The 23,344-nt window shown below is 43.0% G+C and overlaps 1 protein-coding gene across 1 annotated transcript in view; it reads right to left on the minus strand.

Annotated features, from left to right (window-relative positions):
* Positions 1-23,344, minus strand: part of STX1B (syntaxin 1B) — a 395,893-nt gene that overhangs the window by 75,734 nt on the left and 296,815 nt on the right. The window contains exons 8-9 of the mRNA XM_078650555.1: positions 3,819-3,956; positions 2,490-2,600 (exon numbers count right to left, since the gene is read on the minus strand). Of these exons, the coding sequence (XP_078506681.1) occupies positions 2,490-2,600; positions 3,819-3,956 (249 nt within the window). The remainder of the gene's footprint in view (positions 1-2,489; positions 2,601-3,818; positions 3,957-23,344) is intronic.

A 23,344-nucleotide genomic window follows, 5' to 3' on the forward strand; every position in this document is an offset into this window, starting at 1 on the left:
GCAAGGGAGGAGGTAGGTCCTTTGCATCTCTTGCAGCAAAGGCCTAGAATGAGCTTCTGGTATGCCTCCGCTGTATATGCTCGGAGAGTGAGTTCAGAAAACATATTAAAACCTGCCTATTTTCCACGTTTTAAAGTTTGTTATCAGTAGTTGGGCTTTGACTTATGGATAGTGCCGAGACACTCTTTTGGCAGCTGTTTGTGCTTTGTAAATGCTTGTCTTTCATTCAAATCCCTTGCAGCTCAAAATTCCATGTCTGAAGTCACAGCATCAGGAAAATGAACTTAAAGTGTTAGAATAACTGCATCATCATAAGTTTAGGTTTAGGAAAGGGAGTATTGTATACCCGGCTTAGGGGCTGAGAGATGTTCTTTGCAAATGTTGTAAACACTGAAAAACCCATAACATTGTGGGTATTCAACACAATGTACAACACGTTTTTCACTTCATTTGCACACCTACAGCAAGTAGTGAGTTTGGAAATGGGATGAAAAAGTTACCCAAGCATTTCTGTTTTTCAGGGGGGATAGGCCTGGTAGAAGAAATTAGCACAATTACGAACCAATTAAATTTCCATGTTTTACAGTTTACTTGTGGAGACAATTTGGGCTACAAAACCACAACACTCTGGTCCGCTGGGTAAAATTCAAGTAGTTAGTTTAATTATTCCTGGTCGGGAAATGTTCCAGCCATGAACCGCACAAACTGCCCAGATTGTGAATTTTGACAGAACTTCTGGTTTCCATCTGATTTTTGTTTTCCATGCAAGGAAGTAGATCTGTGAAATGTTATGGATTCATACAGCAATGTGCTTCCAATTACCAAATAATGGAAAAAAAGAATTTGTCTAGGTAGGGGTTTCCCATAGTGAAAATGTTTCCAATTTGGAGAAAAATATCAAAAGAACATTAAGTGCAAAAGTGCATTTCTGCCAGTCTACTTCAAATGGAGTTTCCACTTAAGCCCTCAATAGGAGTGGTGGGATCTGCCTCACACATTTTTGAGAGCTCCAGTATCGCTGGGCCCGGAATTATTGGGTCTTCAAACTTTAAATCTGATCATTTCGGGCCCAGAGACTCTAGATCCTCTGTTTGATCCTGCCAAGGCAGGGGCCTTGGTAGTAATACTGCCCAGCCCCACCTGACCCCTGTAGCAGCATGGAGAAGAAGACAAAACGCCCCTCAAAGAGGATGAAGTCTGGCCTAAACCTGCAGCCCCAAAACCCAATACCCAGGGCCGGGCTGGCCGTAGCAGGCACTGGATGTTTTCCCAGTGGGCCGGTAGGGGAGGGGCCATTTTTGTTACTGGTGGATAGTTTTGCAGCAGTGCTGGAATATCAGCCCTCCTGTAACAAAGCAGCAGCAACAGCAGTGTTTCCAACCAGCACCCCCCACACCCTCATGGTCCCCGGTCCAACTTTATTGCCAGGGCCGGTTTGTGATTCTCAGTCTGGCCCTGCTGCCAATACCCCTGCTTCCTACTGGCCCTCGTAATAATATTTTTTTGTCTGTTCTGAACAGGCAGAAAATGCAAGTTATTTTCCCATAAGACTGGGAGAAAGTGCATGAAAAAGAACCCAGGCTTACCGAGTTCATGTAGTTATTCAGGGAAGAGGTGTGGCGCTGCGGCTAGGGGGACTGACTCCGGAATCTGGGGATCACGGTTTGATCACCGGCGGCAGATTAGCCCAGCACCATGTGACTCTGGGCAATAGCTTGCTTAATCTTCCTGACTGCCCCCAGCGCCTAGAGACCCTTACGGGTGATTGTGCGCTTTACAAATGTGGATTATTATTCACCATTTTGGATCGAAATCTTGTCCCTGTATATCTGTGCCAAATTCTGAAATGTTTATACCCATGACCTCAGTGGTAAATCTGCAGGCGTACATAAAGGCTGGTGAAAGTACTTCCATGGATATAGAATCTAAAACTGCCGTAGATTCTCAAGAATATTTTTATGGATGTCTGTGAATCCCTAAAACATGAGACGTCAAATATATGAAGAGTCCTAAGCAGGTGGGATTTCCAACTCCAACTGGACTTTGTTTTGTGACTCCTGCTCTCTTTAGTTGCACACCCTAATGATTCTCTGATCTGAAGGAGTGTTTACAGAGCAACATGTTCTTTAATTTTTCTATTCTATACCATTTGTTTTCTTTATATTAAAGCTAAACTTGGAATCTTTGAATTTCAGCATCTCTTTTTGGTCAACTAACTGAATTGGTAAGCACAAAATAAAGTTGTGAAATGGAATAGTGATAAAATAACTGATGGTTTTAGCAGAAATTAAGGTTTTCTGAAGATGTTCATAAATATGAGATTAATATTGACTTGTTCACTTTCTATACCAGCAAGACGCATGACAAAGACAGCAGATGTAACACACTTTTGCTGATGTGGACTACCTCTTCTTGACCCAAGGCCCACACACTCCATGCTACTAACAACACAGTTCTGGTTGGGAGGGTTGAAGGAGTGTTTTACTCACCCTGCGTGCTTTGCTCTGGTATTTTACAGCCTTTTTGGTGTCAGACACGGCTCGTTCCACGTAGTCCACGGAATGTTCCACATTGTACTCAATACGGTCGATCATCTCCCCCTACAACCAAGACAGAACAACACAAGAAGTTCAAGAGGTAGGACAGGGCAACCACAATCCCAGCCTCCTGCTGTCAATAACTTTCGATAACCCTCTGTCTGTCATTGCTACATTTACATTCATTAACCAATCAACTGATGTTTCCTAGGCATACCTGCCCTCTTCCATTCATCCACCTACACACTTCTCCATTATGCAATCCATAACTCTCCTCTCCCTCATTTCATCCAAACACATCCTTCAGGCATTTATCTCTCACTGTTGCTCTATCTCTCTTGCCGGTGTCCATTAAGATAGCTCTGCGGCATTCTATTAACTACTCACCTCTGTCTTTCCTGTCTGTCATCTCTCCAGCAAATAATCTCTCTATTCCTTCAATGCTCTATCTGTCCCTTATTTCTGTACATCTATCTCCCGATCCATTCATTCAGCAAACCTCTCACCCCACTATCACCTTGTTTCGCCCCATTCATCCCTATCTCTCTGTGTTTCTATTCCTCCATTTGTGAATCTTTCCACACATCTGCCCATACGTCTATCCACTCAACTCGCTATATTTGTCTCTACTTGCCAATTATGAACCCATCTTTCAGTACATGTCATTACTGTTGACCTGCCTATCCACTCCCGCAATTACAACAACTCTCTATGTGTCCCACTCTTTGTTCACCCACCTTTGCCTCAATACATTTCTATTTATACATCTGGCTAGGCCAATATCTTTACAAGGCTTTCTCTATATTAAGTCGTCTTTCCATCCATCTATCCCAGTGCTTCAAACCTCTTTATTAAACTCTGTCTAGCCAACCCTATCCCAGTCTTTCATCTCCTTATCCATCCATCTTTCTATCCATCTATCTCTCTATGTCCAATGCTGTATGGGTTTGTAATGCCTGTCAATTTCTTTATATATTAATTGATCTTTGTTCATTCCTCTCTCTGTCCATCCAGCTGTCCATCTCTCTGTCCATATGTCTATCACACATCTCTCCATTGTCCATCTCTACATGGGCCCATGGCTCCATTTATCCATTTCCCTTTCCGTTATCTATATCATTCCAACCCTCTAACAGCTGATCTCTCTATCTCTCTAGCCACCGACATATCTACGAATCCATTTCTCTAGCCCCATTTTTATCTAATCCCTATCTCCACCTCTTCATCCTTTTACTTGTTCACCTATCATCTACTTCCATCACATTCTCCCACCATCCATACCTGACTCTCCACCAGCATGGCCATGTCAACAAACATATCGTGCAGCTCCCTAATGCTCGTCTCTAGCTTGATGATCTCGTTGTGTCTCGTCTCGATCTCGTTCAGGGCCTGCTTTGTCATCTGGGAGTCCATTTTGATCTGAAAGGCAGAAAGGAGAGCGAAGGCGAACAATAAGCGAGAACATTAAGCATTTCATAACCTCAACAAGCTATCAAGCAACAGAATCAAGTCACATGCAGAAGAAACCCATTTCATCAAACATTAACATGGAGAACACACAAGAGTCAAGTGGGTTGGAAATGGACAGGTTTCCCAACAGGTTGATGCACCAAAAAGGCAGTTTGAGCTTAAGAAGAGTAAGCCATATAGTTGAAAACTGCCTTTCCTGAGTCCCTATGGCTTGAATATCGCACTATGCCATGGTGAATCAACATTGTTATTTTGAGTCCAACTTCTGTAGACTCCTATGAGCAATTCTATTTGTAGAATGTACCTTCTGAAATAGATAAACTGCATTTACTTCATAGGCCCTCATTACGAAGGCAGTCGGACGAATGTCTGACCGCAATCATGTCAGTATGGAGGCTGTCCGACATGTACTCGGCATCTCCACCTGAATTATTACGATCCGCCCACCGTGAAGGTGGTCAGAAAATGCCCTTCTCAATTGCGGATTTTGCTGCGGCCCAGAAAAGAGCCCCAGCACAAGCCACAATTGATAAAGGCAGGCTTTTAAACATCCATATACCGTCTGCCAGGCACCATGTGATGCCTGGCACACAATGCATGGATGTTTTGGGGCACCACATGGGCCCCCTGGCCCCATAACGGAGGCCCATGGGGACAGGAGCCCTACTAGGGGCCCCCAAAATCCCATTCTGACTGCCTTTAAATGGCGATCAGACCGCCATTTAAAGGCAGAGGTAAAAGGGACATTATAATCCCTACAGTGGTGCGTCTGCAGACACTGTTTCATTGTAGGGATTATGCTCTGACTGATTATCTTACAGGCTCCTAGAGCCTGTCGTAGAAATTGGTCGGTCCCTCCATCTGCTGCACTCCGACTGACCGAATCATTATGTGGCGGTCGGACCGCAGCCTCAGATGTTGGATGGACCGCCACCGACTGTCTGTCAGTGGTGATCCGTCCAACATCATAATTGGCCCATAGTGTTAAAAGGCAAGATTTCAATATAGTTACACAAGCTATTTTTTCATTGGTTTCAGGGGAGTCCAGTTCTAAATTATCATCTAAACTCTTCAAGAAAATGAAAGAAAGAATTCTCCAATGGCAGACATAAGGGTCATACTCTGAAAAGTTCTAAAATGTAGTGTTCCTCAGACTAACATTTGCTTACACAACATTTTGATTGTGCTTTGGTCCTAGAGTGAAGAACACAGTTAATGAGAGCAACAGAAAGGAGTGATCATAGGTGGTTTCTGACTGCACAAAACCGTTGTAGTTTTTTTCTCACTTCTCTCTACATGTTAGTGAAGTATTTTGATATCAGCAGTATACTCCAGTTGCATCACTCAAAGCAGATCAACCATCACACTGACGAGACGCAAACATGGCAAAAAAAGGCTGGAACTATGTTCAGTCTAAGGTGCATCTTACGACTCCTTAGGAGTATACAGTGATAACATGGATGTTGTCTCATATCTTGAGGGGACTGTCCTGCATAGAGGAAGAATTGATACAGTAAACTATTTTCATCCACATTTAAACAAGATGCTTACACACATACACCTGATCAACCACCTCACAATTCCATTTTGTACTGTTCTCTGGGGTTCACAAATTCCTGTTCAAAACCTGATCAACCTAAGAAGAAACACTTGCCAACTCACCCCTGACACCTAATGCACTTTCAAGCAAGAGGGATCCCATTTAATACAATGATCTTAACACTGCTTATTTATTTTGACAGAGAGTCATAAGCTGGGTAAGTCAAGAAAGTACCTCCAGGCAGAATGAGATGGATCTCACCAGACAGAAGGGAAAATGACCTTCATAGTGAGGCATGACATTTATAGTGAGTCTCTCTTTGGTATACTCACCCTCCTTTCCAACTTGGTTGGAGAAGATACAGTGTGCCTGGCCTGGCTTTAATAAAACAGGCTGCACATAACTTCCTGTCCCACAACTGCTTCAAGAGGCTTACAAAAGCATGAGAAGTATCTGTTGCTGCCCAAATGATGCTGCAATAAGTAAATGTCTTAGAAATGCCATCAACACTGCCAAAGCTCTGGTGAAGTGAGCAAACAAACACTGCTATCAGAGAATGGATATTTCTAATTTTGCAGCCTTTCAAAGTAGAAGAGGTTATCCATTTAGCATCCAGCATGGAGACTTCTACTGCCATCGTGCTTAAGGACAGTCCCCTATTGGCTGTTTAAGCAATCAGATGCTCTGATAATGCTTGCCCATTCCAAAAAGGAGTTGTATTGCGAGTGCCCCGGTAATCATGATTCTGTTGCAAATAGGAGCATGAGTCCAAATCCGAATTACAAGTAGTGTTCAAAGTGTGCAGAGGCCCAGCAGTTTTACAAATTTCACCAGTTAAAAGCTGTAGAAATGTGTATGTTGAAAAATGTAATACACTGGGATACAGCTGAGAACAGGGGAAATTTTATTGTATATCAATGTTATTCTCATAATGACTTGGTGAACCCAGAATGGGGAGGTAATCCTGAACTGCAGAAAAAAATGAACCCTCCTGTATGAATATTCCCCCGGATGATTTTATCTCCTGGGAATAAAGTGGCACGGTGAACAGCGTTTACAACGCAACTTTTACCACGCAGTACCTTTACCACGCAACTTTTACAACGCAAGTCGTTACAACGACTTGCGCTGGGGGGCGCTGTAGGATAGGGAATAGTTTAATTTACTATCCAAAACCTTCCCTACTGTCCACGGGGACTGGAGTTGGAATTGTAAATTAAACTATTCACTATCCAGCGCCCCCTAACGCAAGTCGTTGTAACGACTTGCGTTGTAAAACCTGCGTGGTAAAGGCATGCGTTGTAAATGCATGCGTAGTACGACATACATCCAAGTGGCCCTCGTAATGAGGGCCAACACATTTAGAGTACTGGAAGCATTCCCATTGTGGAGTGTTGCGGCCAACATGACTAAGCATATTGATATTGCCATTGATTAAACGTCTAACGCGATTGAACGTCTTGGTGCTAATGTCAAAGCACTGTCTACTGAGTAGTTCCAGAACAAAGGCCTACTGAATATAAAGTTTCATATTCAGCCAGAAAATAGCCATGTTTTAAGCTCCTTCCTAAATCTAAGCAGATTAGGCTGGCTTCTCAGATGTTCAAGGGGATACAGGGTTTTATGAGCTAAGAATAGTGCCTACAACATGTCTCTTTACTTCACTGGAAGCCAGTGGAGTTCTTAAAGAGTCTCAGCCATAAAGTTGAGAATGACATACAGGAATAATTATTCCATGATTTACATTAAATTATTTATGCACTGTTGCTGTGTCAGAGATAACAATCTGGAGAACCGCCTTCCCTTTGTGGAATCAAATGCACAGTGTCAACAGATACTTCACCACCACTTGCTAATTCTCCTTCCATTGGTGTTTGCTACCAAAGAAAGAAAGGCTGACTATCAGGCAACAAGGTCTGTGATGTGTATCGTAGGAGGCCATTAGCTCAATGGGCTGGATAGAACCCAGGAAAAGTTGTACATTCAAATGAGGAACCAGATCTCAATGAGAAGGTGTCATCAGGGGTGTTAAGATGTACCAAAAGGGGTAACTGATCATTTTTATAAGAATCCATGAGGGTTCCCGAATCAGAAAAAGAATTGATTAATAGATATGATATCATTCTGAGCTGGCTGAAGAGACGGAATTTCCTTTTCAAGGGCCCAGTTAAAGTAACGGTGTCATTTACTTTAGTGCTATTTTCCAATAGAACTGTTTTTTTCCGATACACTTGATGCTGAGGGAAACATGTTTTACAACCCAGTTATAACCACTCAGAGCCTTGAACACATAGCTTTTACGATGCATAGATTTACCATGCATGTTTTTGGGTGCTTTTACAATGCATACCTTTACCACGCATGGTAAGTCTGACTGTGTGTGTGTTTGTATGTGTATACATTTAAGTCATTGGGGTGGGTAGGAGAATAGGGTTGTTAATGTCGGGTGCGTAAGGGTTTTATATGGTAAGGGTATTTTAGGGTTTTGGGGTAGGTAGAGGAACAGGGTGGTAAGGGTAATTAGTAACTGTTGTTTGGAAGTCCTTCCCCATAAAAAATAATAATAATTGTTTTCTTTTTCAAAGTGTGGAGTTGGGGTTCTCCCCTACAAAAAAACATAAAAAATCTCTCCCTCTCTATCTCTCTCTCTCTCTCTCTCTCTCTCTCTCTCTCTCTCTCTCTCTATCTATATATATATATATATCCATACTAATATTATAAAGAGAGAGCCCAAACCTTTGAGGCGGGTAATCTCAGTAACCACAGCACCAATCACAACACCCAATACAGCGTTGGAAAGGCAGTTGCAGCAGAAGGACATAGGCTATGCAGACGGCCACCATATACATTTAAAAGGTAAAAGAACCATGCCAGCAAAGTAGTCCCTTGTGGGCGTGTCTGTGTTCTGCTGTGGGCGTGTGCTGGGGGCATGACAAACGCTGGGGGTGTGTGGTACGTTCCGCCCTTCATGCCATGTGAGTCGTAATTGCGCCGCATCAAGGGGCATGCTGGGGGCGGGACACGCTGGGGCCGTGACAAACGCTGTGGGCGTGTGTCCGCGCTGTGGGCGTGTGTCCGCCCTTCATGCCATGTGAAGCGCCAATTATGCAATTGCGCCGCATCAAGGGGCACGCTGGGGGCGTGTGCTATGTTCCGCACTTCATGCCATCTGGGTCGTACATTAATCAGATCGTCTGCTGTGGCCGTGTGCTGGGGGCGTCACAAAGGCGTTCACCTCGAAGCGTGGTAAGTAACCATTCGCAAGACTCCCTTGGGGGTCTGCCCGTTGTCTCACACATACTGGGGGTGCCAAATGCAGTGTGTGCCTTGGCCTGGGTGCGTCAGAAAGGGCCGAACGCAGTGTGTGGCTTGGCCTGGGTGCGTCTAAAAAGCACTCGGGCCGAAGAGCGTCGGTGTGGGTCATAAAAAAATAAGAACAGCGGGAAACAATCATTCAAGACTCACACAATTCTAATTGTTAGACGGTCGCCGCTGGCCCTCAAGCGGGGGCACACACGACTGAGCGTGTCTGCGGGGACAATTACTGCAGCCTCTCATGCACGCTTTTACTGAACTATCACATTAAACCAAATTACACGCGCCTGCTAACATCAGCCAGGTCTGTATCCGGGCTCAGGCCGCGGATCACTACACTAATTACATGCACCTGCTAACATGAACCAGGGCTGCAGCTGGGCCTCAAGCGGGGGAACACGCGAATGACCGTATCTGAATACACACATTACACACATTCTATTTCATACCCGGACAACGTCGGGACGGGCTGCTAGTATATATAGGTGTCTAAAATACGATCCCAAAAGAGAAAAAGGAAAGTGCCCGTGTGATCGTGAATGAATCGCTAGTGCTTTACCTGAAAAGGGCGCTTGAGTAACTGGGCTGTAAGGGAAAATGAATAATAGATAAACTGTTGGGTGAGGGCAAGAGAACAAATACGTGTCGCTAGAAAAAGTATCAGCTAAAATTGGTGAGAATGTCAGGCTCACCGGTGTAGAGAGGATAAATCGCGTGGTCCCAGGTATTTTGTCGGGGACTACGAACTCAAGGAAAGTGACTCGAACAAGTAGAAAAATACCGTGTAGTCAGGTACAACTAACACGCGATCTCCTGCAGGGGTGAAAACATAGAGGCACGAAGTAAGCGAAGAGTACTGAGTAGGGTACTACTTCCAGGGCAGTAATAGCAGGGGATACAACAAAACAGGCAGGAGTCTTACCTGACAATGGTCAGTGTGCGGGTACGTTCGGTCCGTAACTGGTGAGCAGGAGATGGCCTGCCCGGGCGGAGGCCGGCCTGAAATAGGAATGCTATGGGCGTGCGCAAGCGTGTATGGAATTGAACAGGAAGTGAGTGCCGCCCTAGAAAGACTATAACGTCAATAGTGCTGAAAGACGGGACGTGCCTAAGACAGGAAGTAGTGTCTACGGTCTCGTCTCTGGTGTCATTAAGTGGACTGGTAGTGATGCAAGGAAAGCGTACACCATGCTGAAATTTAAACAGCTGGTCAAGAACATCTATAATCAAAGTCAGGTGGCCTAAGGGATCGTATTTGAACAATAGAAAGGTCTTAACATATGACAGAAGTACATTTATGACATGGCTGTTAGTATCACAGCAACCACAATTTGGAGAACAACGTATGCATAATCAGGAACAATATTGTCTTCAAGACAAAAAATTGGTGTCTCTTGTTTGTTGGATTTATGGACTATTTATACTTACTGAAGTTGTTTTACACAGTACGTGTGCACAGTACCTGCTATAAGTTTATGTGGTGTTCTGGTGTTCCCCACCAGGCCGCTTCCGAGGGGCTTTAGGGTTTCCTCTCTACTGGCAGCACCATTCTACTATCTGGACCTCTCACTAATTAATATTCACGTTGCGCACTGTTCTAGCGCCTATTTTGTACAACCCAAACCCTCAGTAGACTTTCCAACGTAAAAATTCTGTGTTGAAACACAGCCAAAAATGTCTCTGTACGATGACATAGGGAATGAGACAGGCCCCTCTGACCAAACTCAGGCAGAAAAGAGAAGCTGTGCTGCATGTTAGGAACTGGAAAATGTTTCTTTGAAGAGCGTCTGGAAAAGTTTCAGAAAAATAGCTTTGAGTTCTACACGGTTTATAGTAAACCTCTTTTCTCCACATCATGTAATTTAGATTTCATTCATGATATAAATCCGATCGAGTAAGCACGAGAAGAACACAAACAGACCAAACAATGTGTGTGGCACATGTGATTTTGTGCTATTTTTTTCACAATATGCGTCCTCATGCCAAAAATAGATGTGAAGAAGCATTTTGTGCTATACAAATCTAATAGAAAATGCTGAAGGCAGCATTTTGTATAATTACACTTAATTTTGTGTAATTTGTTTTTGTCATTTTGATCAATTTCTGCAAACGGTAATTATGCAAATTGCACAAGGAAGATGCTTAATCACAAACATAAACTTACATATGAGTACATTTTCATGCATTACTTTACTCTTACACTCTTCTGTCTATGGATGGGTGTGTGAGCGGTTGTAAGGATGTGTGAGTGAGTGAGTGTATGAGTGTTTGTGTGGGTGTGTGAATGGATGTGCGATTGGTTCTGAGGATGGTGTAATCAGTGCTGTAATTTGAGATGTCATCAGGGATGTAATATGCGATGTCATAAGCAGTGCATTGCTGGAACTTAAGTTATAGTTAGCTCAGATAACTATCACTGCTGTATTTCACTGGTTTTGTAAGAGTGAAACGTGAGCCTAACTATAATGTCCCTGTAACCTTTGGTATTTTCCGTGGATTTCTTAGGTTTTTTAAATTCTCTTTCCTAACTATAACATCCCTGTAACTTTTGTTTTTTCAGTCAATGTCTATCTATCTATCTATCTATCTATCTATCTATCTATCTATCTATCTATCTATCTATCTATCTATCTATCTATCTATCTATCTATCTATCTATCTATCTATCTATCTATCTATCTATCTCTTGTACATATATATATATATATATATATATATATATATATATATATATATATATATATATATATATATATATATTTGTATGAGCAAATGTCCCAATAGTGAGAGGAGCTCTGTAGCTGGTGCCGGCGGCGAGGTTCAGGACACCCTCGCAGGATACCTTTCAGCAAAAATCGTTTCAATCAAGAAACACGCCGCACACTACTCCATAGGTTCAATTCTTAAGTTTATTTTCTGTAGGATCCCCACCTACGCGTTTCGGACAACAATCTGTCCCTGGTCACGGTACAAACATTAGTCCATCATCACTTTCCACACTTTATACCTGTAGTCACCACCTGGCAGTTAAGGTGCATTGTGGGCACAGTAGTTTTATGGATTAGTTTCATTCCAAATCATGCACCATGAAGGCCGGATCCCAACATTTTCACGACACAAATAATGCTCAATTCATTGAATTCAATGATGAAACATCATGACGCTACATGCAGTCCAAACGGACTATTAATGATGTAGCTAAGTATGCTTACATCTTAAAGCGCCAATTTCATCTCTGTTTAATATTGTTCGTAGTGGACTAAGTGTCCTAATTATCAGTGATGGCTGAGTGCCTATGAGCATACATTGAGTCGCTCCATGCTGTGGATCAACAGTAATCATGATGCTTGAATAATTAAAATCGATTTACAGCTTATCACAAATTGAATGTAAATTACTAGGTTTGTTAAATACAGAAACTTATTTGTTACTACAGCATTTCATTTCTACAGATGCTACGAGAATTATGGACTATAACACTTATTTGGTCAAACAGAGTATTAATGATGGTATCAAGCTTATAAATGTACATGGAGTTCCTCATCGGCATTGAGACCCCAAGGGCTTCTTGTTTTGAATCTGATTATTAGCTTGGACTCAAGCCTTCTCAAGTTAGTTAATCTATCACCACCTCTCTCATTCTCGCCAACCATCGCTATTCCTGAATATTTCATGTCTTTCCAGGTTTTCCCTGGATGTGAGTTCAGGTGTTTAGCTGTTGCGTAGGTTTGGTCATTGTTCTGAATTGCTCTAGTATGTTCAAGAATTCTCTTCTTCAAAGGGCAAATTGTCGAGCCAATGTACTGCTTACCACAGAAGCATTGAATTAAATATACTACAAATTGTGAGTCACAAGTGATTTTGTTCCGGATGTCGAAAGTCCTGCCCCTGGGATCAGTGAGTGATTTCAAATTTAGTCCAATCTTACAGGCTTTGCATTTCATGCATTTACTAAAACCCAATTGTCTCTTTTCCAACCAACTTTGATTTCTTATTTGTTTGAAGTGGCTGTTAACTAGAGTATCACGAATTGATGGAGCTTTGCGATATGTTACAAGTGGTTTGTCGCCGATTAGGCTGCCTATATCATTGTCTTTTTTTAATACATCCCAGTATTTTTGCAGTGCTCGCTTGATGTTGTAACTTTCCTTGGAGTATGTTAATACTAATCGCGGTTGGTCATTTTCTTCACTCTGTTCAATTGGACTCTGTTTTGTTATTAGAGTTTCTGCTCTGGTCTTGGCTCTTGCTTTTTGTTCTCCTTTGATTATGTCAGTGTGTTTATATCCACGCTTGGAGAATCGATCTTTTGTCTCTTTGAATTTGTTCTCCATTTCCGTTTCTTCCGAGCAATTCCTTTTCATTCTAATGAATTCCCCATAAGGGATGCTCTTTTTTAGTGAGGTTGGATGGAAGCTGCTTCCATGTAACACACTGTTTGTTGAGGTTGCTTTTCTGAATACAGTTGTTTCCAGTCTATTATTTCTAACATAGACTTTGGTATCGAGAAATTCTATTTCTTCTTTCTGTATGTTTGACGTAAATTGTAGTCCAACTTCATTCTCATTGAGAATAGCAATGTATTCCACCAGTTTCTGTTTGGTCCCTTTCCAGAGGAGGAACAAATCATCTATAAATCTTAGCCATATAACCACGTCCGTGGTATATGGCTCATTTCCTTCTCCCCAAGCTATGTGTTTTTCCCACCAACCCATCGTGAGGTTCGCATAGCTAGGAGAGAAGGAAACACCCATGGCACATCCGCAGGTTTGTCTGTAAACTTTTTTGTCAAAAATGAAAACGTTATTATCTAGGCAAAAGGTCATCATATCGATTACCATGTTGGTGTGTCGTAATTCTGATATTGGTTTTTGCCCCAGAAAGTACTTGATTGCTGTCAGTCCGATGTCCCGCTGGATAGAAGTATATAACGAGACAACGTCTATTGTTGCTAGCCAGTAATCAGGTTGCCAGTTCACTCCCATGATAATTCTCAGGAAGTCCCCAGTGTCTTTAATATAGGAACTCAGAGTTGGGACAAGGGGTGCCAGAAAGTAGTCCACATATGAAGATACATTTTCGCACAACGATCCACAGCTCGATATTATTGGTCGGGCAGGTGGTTTGACCAGAGTCTTATGTATTTTCGGGAGAAAATATATGGTGGGCATTATTGGATGTGTAGTTGTTAGAAACTTTTTTTCTTCCATGCTTAAGAGGCCATTTTCTTGCCAAGTTTGTATGCATGAATGCAGTTTATACATCATAATTGCCATTGGATTCTCCTGTAAGACTTCATAATTATTTTCATTGTTTAATTGGCGATTAGCTTCTTCCACGTAGTCTCTTTTGTTCTGTATAACAATATTCCCTCCCTTGTCCGCTGGTTTGATTTCTATCAGGACATTCGACTGGAGATTTTTCAGAGCTATGCGTTCCTTTTTTGTAACGTTTTCCTTTTTAGTGTTGGTTAGGTTATTCATAGTTTCAAGTTCTGCCACCACTAAATCATGAAAGACATCTATGCGATTGCCTGGATGCAAAACAGGACAAAATTTCGATTTACTCTTCAGAGTGGTTTTAGGACGTGTTCCAATTTCATGACCCATTTGGGAGAGTACTTGAGTGTTAGTCAAATCAGTTGGATCCATTTGGTGCGCTAGCTCATAGGCTGTTTGTAGACTGTTTGCATCCGCTACTGCCATTATGCCAAGTTCATTAGTTTGAGCTTGTTCACTCGCTGGGGTTGTTAGTTCAGCACGCTTCTTTTTTGAAAAAAAATTTTTTAGTTTCAATTTGCGCACGTATTTATATAAATCAATCCGTGTTTCAACTTGGTCCTGATGTTTGTCTGGACAAAACGATAATCCTTTACTCAACAAGGTCTCCTCCGGTTTGGTTAAGATGTAATCTGATAAGTTGATTATCAGTCTAGGGTCTGTTTTCGATGTTTCTTTTACTTTTTGACTGTCCTGTTGCGGAGAGGATATCTTTGATTTTTTTCCTCTCCGGGTTTTCCTCCTTGGGTGGGGTTTGCCATTCGTCCCCTTCCACCTCCTCTCATTGATATATTGCCACGACCCCTTCCCCTTGGCTTTGGGGTTTGTTGATCTCTGTGGAGCATTTCTAGCTCCTCTCCAAAGGTAAGTCTTTTTGGCGGCACTCTATTTTGTTCTCCTTCGCTCACTTCAGACTCTGTTTCACTCACAGTGGTATCATATTGTGCATTTCCTGATACCGCATTTGGCTGTTTCAATGCGTCGAAGCGTTTTGCGAAAGTGAATATTGTGCCATTAGCGAAGTCAGCCTCATCTCGTTTAAATTTCCGCTGCTTACGTTCTTGGATTTCGTTGTCATGCCTATCCAGATTTTTATCCATGTTTTTGCGTAAGTTATTGACAATTTCCTCATCTTCGCCTGTTGCCTGTATCTGGTCCTCCAACTCTTTTATTTTGATATGTAAGATGTCAATATCAATTTTAGCATGCTTCAATATGATTAAAATCATGTTTTTTGAACAGGCCATATTGTTTAAACCCCACTCTTCCAGCATTTCTCGGCTGGTATCCGGATGATTAGGTAGGGTAAATATACGTAGTCCTCTTGGAATTAAACCTAGTTCTATATATTTATCCAAGGTCAAAATTTCCCAGCTTTTTGAGATTTCTTTTCTCTGTAGTTTTTCTAGTTGCTGGAATAATTGTTTGGTTGTTGGTTTAGCATTGGCGCCAGTTATGTTTTTACTCGCCGTTTTGTTGGACCCTGCAGCACTTTTAGTGAAGATGTTCTCCGCTTTTTCTGCGCGTTTGGCTGTTCTTTGTTCCATAGTGAGAAGTGGCGGTATTTGGGATACGTTATAATGGTAGTTTATTCAATTGTGACTAATATCTTTAGCTTCGTGACAAATGTTTGTTTTGCAGGGAATTTTATGCCGGTTTTAGACTTCACGGAGCCCCAGTGCTCCTTCCTCTTCAGAAAATAATGTTGAACCAGGAGTAAGTGAATCGCTGTTCCAATGTTGTGAACAGACACAATAAACCGCTTCAAACGTTTGACAGCGTTTTATTCTTTCTCTCGCTGCAGCTTCTAGACACCCATTAACGTTAAACAACAGAGCTTGTCACTTACCAGGAGTCTCCCGTAGCTGGTAGTGCCCTCCGGCACATCCAGTCGGCGCTCGACCGGTGACAGCGCGGGTTCCTTTCGTTTGTGTGTCTCTTTGCTGGCTCCGCTTTGAAAAGAGAAAAAACCCTTCGGAAAATGTCAGATCTCGTTTGACTCGCCGTTCGTGTTGGCAGGATCTTTGTAATCCACATAGGGTTTATACCATATCGATTAATTGTTCAAACAAGCGAAGCAATGAAGCTGGGCTCCCTCTCACGGAAAGTTCATGTGTGAGCAAATGTCCCAATAGTGAGAGGAGCTCTGTAGCTGGTGCCGGCGGCGAGGTTCAGGACACCCTCGCAGGATACCTTTCAGCAAAAATCGTTTCAATCAAGAAACACGCCGCACACTACTCCATAGGTTCAATTCTTAAGTTTATTTTCTGTAGGATCCCCACCTACGCGTTTCGGACAACAATCTGTCCCTGGTCACGGTACAAACATTAGTCCATCATCACTTTCCACACTTTATACCTGTAGTCACCACCTGGCAGTTAAGGTGCATTGTGGGCACAGCAGTTTTATGGATTAGTTTCATTCCAAATCATGCACCATGAAGGCCGGATCCCAACATTTTCACGACACAAATAATGCTCAATTCATTGAATTCAATGATGAAACATCATGACGCTACATGCAGTCCAAACGGACTATTAATGATGTAGCTAAGTATGCTTACATCTTAAAGCGCCAATTTCATCTCTGTTTAATATTGTTCGAGATGAAATTGGCGCTTTAAGATGTAAGCATACTTAGCTACATCATTAATAGTCCGTTTGGACTGCATGTAGCGTCATGATGTTTCATCATTGAATTCAATGAATTGAGCATTATTTGTGTCGTGAAAATGTTGGGATCCGGCCTTCATGGTGCATGATTTGGAATGAAACTAATCCATAAAACTACTGTGCCCACAATGCACCTTAACTGCCAGGTGGTGACTACAGGTATAAAGTGTGGAAAGTGATGATGGACTAATGTTTGTACCGTGACCAGGGACAGATTGTTGTCCGAAACGCGTAGGTGGGGATCCTACAGAAAATAAACTTAAGAATTGAACCTATGGAGTAGTGTGCGGCGTGTTTCTTGATTGAAACGATTTTTGCTGAAAGATATATATATATTTATATATATATATATATATATTTATATGCTCGCGCTAGTGTTGTGGACTACCAGTCCCAAGATGCAGCGTGCTGGCAATACAACCACAGGATGATGGGGTTTCACCTTTTTAAAACACAAAGTTGTGACTGTCAAAGTTCCTTTCTTTCAGCCATAGTCTCCGAAGTGTGACAGCTGCAGGCGCAGTCCAAGTAAGGCGTCTTTCCGCACCCTCTGCTTCCGATGGTCCCAGCTGTCATTTATTCTTCGGAGGTTTCTGTGACGGACCGTGGCGTTACTCCGACCCCTCGGCAAACAATTCAGTTCTTTTCCAAATTAGCCACGGTCACTGAATGGAAAGGGTCCCTCGTGCACGTTTTGGAACCGCGCTAAATATACTCAAACACTTCTTTTCTTTGCAGAAGATCACCAGGGACACCGCAGAACTTTTTCAGGTAATTTTAATCGGGAAACATGTAGCATGACCGGTTTCGGCTTGTGCCTTTTTCGAATGCCATAGTCCGTAGGTAGTGAACAACACCTATTCAGCAATTTATAACTAGCTCCTCCTACCAAGTGGTGGCGGGCTCACCTGCATTATATTGTCTCTGCTCGCGCTAGTGTTGGGGACTACCAGTCCCAAGATGCAGCGTGCTGGCAATACAACCGCAGGATGATGGGGTTTCACCTTTTTAAAACACAAAGTTGTGACTGTCAAAGTTTCTTTCTTTCTGCCATAGTCTCTGAAGTGTGACAGCTGCAGGCGCAGTCCAAGTACGGCGTCTTTCCGCACCCTCTGCATCCGATGGTCCCAGCTGTCATTTATTCTTCGGAGGTTTCTGTGGTGGACCGTGGCGTTACTCCGACCCCTCGGCAAACAATTCAGTTCTTTTCCAAATTAGCCACGGTCGCTGAATGGAAAGGGTCCCTCGTGCGCATTTTGGAACCGCGCTAAATATACTCAAACACTTCTTTTCTTTGCAGAAGATCACCAGGGACACAGCGGAACTTTTTCAGGTAATTCTAATCGGGAAACATGTAGCATGACCGATTCGGCTTGTGCCTTTTTCGAATGCCATAGTCCATAGGTAGTGAAGAACACCCATTCAGCAATTTATAACTAGCTCCTCCTACCAAGTGGTGGCGGGTTCACCTGCATTATATTGTCTCTGGTCGCGCTAGTGTTGGGAACTACCAGTCCCAAGATGCAGCCTGCTGGCAATACAACCGCAGGATGATGGGGTTTCACCTTTTTAAAACACAAAGTTGTGACTGTCAAAGTTCCTTTCTTTCTGCCATAGTCTTCGAAGTGTGACAGCTGCAGGCGCAGTCCAAGTACGGCGTCTTTCCGCACCCTCTGCATCCGATGGTCCCAGCTGTCCTTTATTCTTCGGAGGTTTCTGTGGCGGACCGTGGCGTTACTCTGACCCCTCGGCAAACAATTCAGTTCTTTTCCAAATTAGCCACGGTCGCTGAATGGAAAGGGTCCCTCGTGCGCGTTTTGGAACCGCGCTAAATATACTCAAACACTTCTTTTCTTTGCAGAAGATCACCAGGGACACAGCGGAACTTTTTCAGGTAATTTTAATCGGGAAACATGTAGCATGACCGGTTTTGGCTTGTGCCTTTTTCGAATGCCATAGTCCGTAGGTAGTGAACAACACCCATTAAGCAATTTATAACTAGCTCCTCCTACCAAGTGGTGGCGGGCTCACCTGCATTATATTGTCTCTGCTCGCGCTAGTGTTGGGGACTACCAGTCCCAAGATGCAGCGTGCTGGCAATACAACCGCAGGATGATGGGGTTTCTCCTTTTTAAAACACAAAGTTGTGACTGTCAAAGTTCCTTTCTTTCTGCCATAGTCTCCAAAGTGTGACAGCTGCAGGCGCAGTCCAAGTACGGCGTCTTTCCGCACCCTCTGCATCCAATGGTCCCAGCTGTCATTTATTCTTCGTAGGTTTCTGTGGCGGACCGTGGCGTTACTCCGACCCCTCGGCAAACAATTCAGTTCTTTTACAAATTAGCCACGGTCGCCGAATGGAAAGGGTCCCTCGTGCGCGTTTTGGAACCACGCTAAATATACTCAAACACTTCTTTTCTTTGCAGAAGATCACCAGGGACACAGCGGAACTTTTTCAGGTAATTTTAATCGGGAAACATGTAGCATGACCGGTTTCGGCTTGTGCCTTTTTCGAATGCCATAGTCCGTAGGTAGTGAACAACACCCGTTCAGCAATTGATAACTAGCTCCTCCTACCAAGTGGTGGCGGGCTCACCTGTATTATATTGTCTCTGCTCGCGCTAGTGTTGGGGACTACCAGTCCCAAGATGCAGCGTGCTGGCAATACAACCGCAGGATGATGGGGTTTCACCTTTTTAAAACACAAAGTTGTGACTGTCAAAGTTTCTTTCTTTCTGCCATAGTCTCCGAAGTGTGACAGCTGCAGGCGCAGTCCAAGTACGGCGTCTTTCCGCACCCTCTGCATCCGATGGTCCCAGCTGTCATTTATTCTTCGGAGGTTTCTGTGGCGGAACGTGGCGTTACTCCGACCCCTCGGCAAACAATTCAGTTCTTTTCCAAATTAGCCACGGTCGCTGAACGGAAAGGGTCCCTCGTTCGCGTTTTGGAATCGCGCTAAATATACCCAAACACTTCTTTTCTTTGCAGAAGATCACCAGGGACACAGCGGACCTTTTTCAGGTAATTTTAATCGGGAAACATGTAGCATATATATATTCAGCAGTCATAGTTATCTCAAGTAAATACAACTTGTGCCCTATGCTAACTATAATTTTCACCCCCACACAGTTAACTCCTCAATAATTGCACTGCAAATATTTCAGTGATATTATCAATGATGTCAGAGAAGGATGTCATGAGTTATGTAATATGTGGGGTAATTAGCAGTGCATAGTGAGGGTGTGAGTTATAGTTACCTTAGGGAATGAGTTATAGTTACTTAGAATAACTATAACTGCTGAATTTCCATGGTTTTGTGTGTGTGAAATCTAAACCTAACTATAACAATCCTGTAACCTTTGTTTTTTTCAGTGAATTTCTAAGGTTTTTCTCAAATTGTATTTCCTAACTATAACGTACCTGTTACCCTTTCAGTGAATTTCTATGATTGTTTTAAAACTATTTTATTACTATAATGTCCCTGCAACCTGGGTGTGTGAGTGGTTGTGTAAGCAGGTGTGTGAGTGTGTGGTGGGTGTGTGAGTGTGTATGGGAGTGACTGTAGGTGTGTAAGTAGGTGTGTGAGTGATTGTGTGGGTGTGCGAGTGGGTGCGTGAGTAGTTGTGTGGGTGTGTAAGTGGATCTGTGAGTTAGTGTGTGAGGGGGTGTGCAAGTGGTTCTGAGGATCTGTGAGTGGATGTGTGAATGGTTGAGTTGATGTGTCACTGTGTGTGTGAGGAAGTAAGTGAGTGTGTGAGTAGGTATGTGGATCTGTTAGTGAGTGTATGTTTTTTTAAAAATTGGGTTCTGAATCTGTAGATCCAACAAAATCGGGGAGGATACAAGGAAGATGAGCATTCCTTGATATACAAACTTGGTTTTCAGTTAATATCTTGAAAAGTACTGAACGGATTTACACCAAATAAAAAGCGTTCTTTCTGAACCAAGAGCTAAATTTCTGCCAAAATTGGTGTAATTTCATCCATCAATTCGGGCTGTAGTCATTTCTAAAATCTTTATTGAAATACACATGTGAAAAACACTTTTTTTACCCCTCCCCCATTTTCTCAGCCCCCACTTGACGGATTACCCCTAACCTTTCTATGCACAACCGGAATCATAGCACACCCTTTTTTTAGGAAACTTTCATGGAGATTCGTCAAACAGCACCAAAGATATAGGCAAGTCAAAAAATGCTTTTCCTAAAGGAACATGTTCCTAACTATAACATCCTACTCACATATATATCCATAGATCAATGTATCATTGATTCAATTTGAGAGTATCTTCCTCTGTGTATTTTTCGTCATCACTTTCCGGGATCCCAATAAATCACATGTGTAATCTCCAACACTGGTTTTCTGAGTATTGAATCTTGAGCTGTACCTTCCCCAAGGCTTTCTGACAGAGCACTACTTTCAGCATCTAGCTGCCTTTCTTCTACTTCTGTATTTTCTCAGAAAACTTCAATAAATTCAGACCTAATACTGCTAGGTTTTGCTCAACCTACCCAGTTCTTTTTAAAAAAATCTTGTAACTTTTTGTCTTCTTATCATCCTAAATATGGATTGTAACATTTGTCTAAAAGAGTTCGATAAGTGAATCTTCTCTTCTCTCATTTCCTTCCATTCTGTCTTATCTGGGACATCTGGTCTACTTCAACCCTTGTCTGCCTCATCATCTTCAGAAGTTAATGGATGTGCATGTCCTTGTTCTTCCTCTTCTGAAAGATAACTAGCATCTCTATCAAGAAACAAGGGGGCACTCCATGAGTCACTTTCACCTTAGTGTCCCATAGATATTCTAAAAATTAAGCCTGTGCCAAATCTCTCACTTTTAGTACCCCCTTTTGTACCACTTTGTTCGCCATAAGTTGGCAGGGTATGCTCAGACGTGAGTCCCTTGCTCACGTTGCCACTGGATTCAAGCAAGCCGGGCTGAAGACGGCTGAAATGCCAGAAACCGGTCCTCGGAAGCTTGTTTCCGGTCCAGGGAAGGCATGGCTTGGCAGTTTGGGCTGGACTGTTCCCATGAGGCACAGGGTCAGACTGATTTGCATATGGCCATGTCTGAACTGGGGTGGCAGAGTGGGTTAAAAGAACGGTGATGGATTAAACCCAGATCTGTTGACTGGGTGTGAGTGTTTGATTGGTTCAGATGCTCCGTCCATCACCACCCCCTTTTGTACCACTTTGTTTGCCAAAAGTTTGTCAGGGCATGCTCAGACGTGAGTCCCTTGCTCACTTTGCCACTGGATTCAAGCAAGCCAGGCTGAAGACGGCTGAAATGTCAGAAACCGGTCCTCGGAAGCTTGTTTCTGGTCCAGGGAAGACATGGCTTGGCAGTTTGGGCTGGACTGTTCCCATGAGGCACAGGGTCAGACTGATTTGCATATGGCCATGTCTGAACTGGGGTGGCAGAGTGGGCTAAAGAACGGTGATGGATTAAACCCAGATCTGTTGACTGGGTGTGAGTGTTTGATTGGTTCAGATGCTCCGTTCATCACCACCCCCTTTTGTACCACTTTATATTTTTTCATAGCCTCTTGTAGATCTCCTTGCAGGCCTTCTGGTAGGAAGTACATTCTCTACAAAATGGAGTCCTTTTGGGGCCTTAGCCTTATAATAGGAATGCATAATCTGCAGATCCCCAGCAACCCAGAATTCTTCAATGTCCAAGACTCAAAAGGGTGAAACCCTAACATTAGGGTGGATGAAGCTGGGTCAACTGTAGGGCTGCTTCCAATAAGTACACTTTTCTCTTTTCCAATAATTCATGTGTTAAAATTCAGTTTTCCTGTGGTGCTGTCTCTCCATTTGACTTCTTCCTCTCCCCATACCAGTGGCATGCGTTTTTCTTTGGATGACTTTCGTCATTGACTTCTATTGTAGCAGAAGCAATTTCAGGTGGGAGATAGCTAAAACAAAGCTGTTTCTTGCTTCAACAATCAGGAGTCTCCCGCCTGAATCGGGTCCTTTGGCATGTAAGATAATGGCTCAGTCAACATGTGGCTGCTGCAAGAAAAAGCTTATTTACGTGTTTAGAGAAAGAACAAACACGGAGACTTGTCAGTGGAGAGTTATTATACAGATTCGCCCTAACTGTCCCAGTTGTGGAGGTGCAATACACCATGGCACATGAATAATGGATCTGTCTTCATAAAAGCTGGGGCTGCTCAGGTGGGATTGTGTCCCCTGTGATTCACATAACTTAGCTTTTTTTTTTACCAGAATTGGGGTAAACAGTGTGCTGTCCCAGTAAATAATTACACTGATAGTGTGCTCGAAACTTAATATTATTCCATCATGCAAAACAAGGCAATGAGGTGCAGTCTTCTGGGGAAGAGATGAACTTTCTCAGAGTACAGCTGACACACATCTGTGCCTGAGAAGTCCCAAGGCGGGTCTGCCTGGTCCTTCCTCTGTTAGTGCATCCACGACATGTGAGTTGAAATTGTGAAACTCTCAAGTGTGAATGAGGCTTAATTTTCATGGTCGCACTGGGACAGAACACAGGCATTGGCACTAAAATAGA

The sequence above is a fragment of the Lissotriton helveticus genome, chromosome 7 (assembly GCF_964261635.1).
Source record: "Lissotriton helveticus chromosome 7, aLisHel1.1, whole genome shotgun sequence".
In the NCBI taxonomy this organism is placed as follows: Eukaryota; Metazoa; Chordata; class Amphibia; order Caudata; family Salamandridae; genus Lissotriton; species Lissotriton helveticus.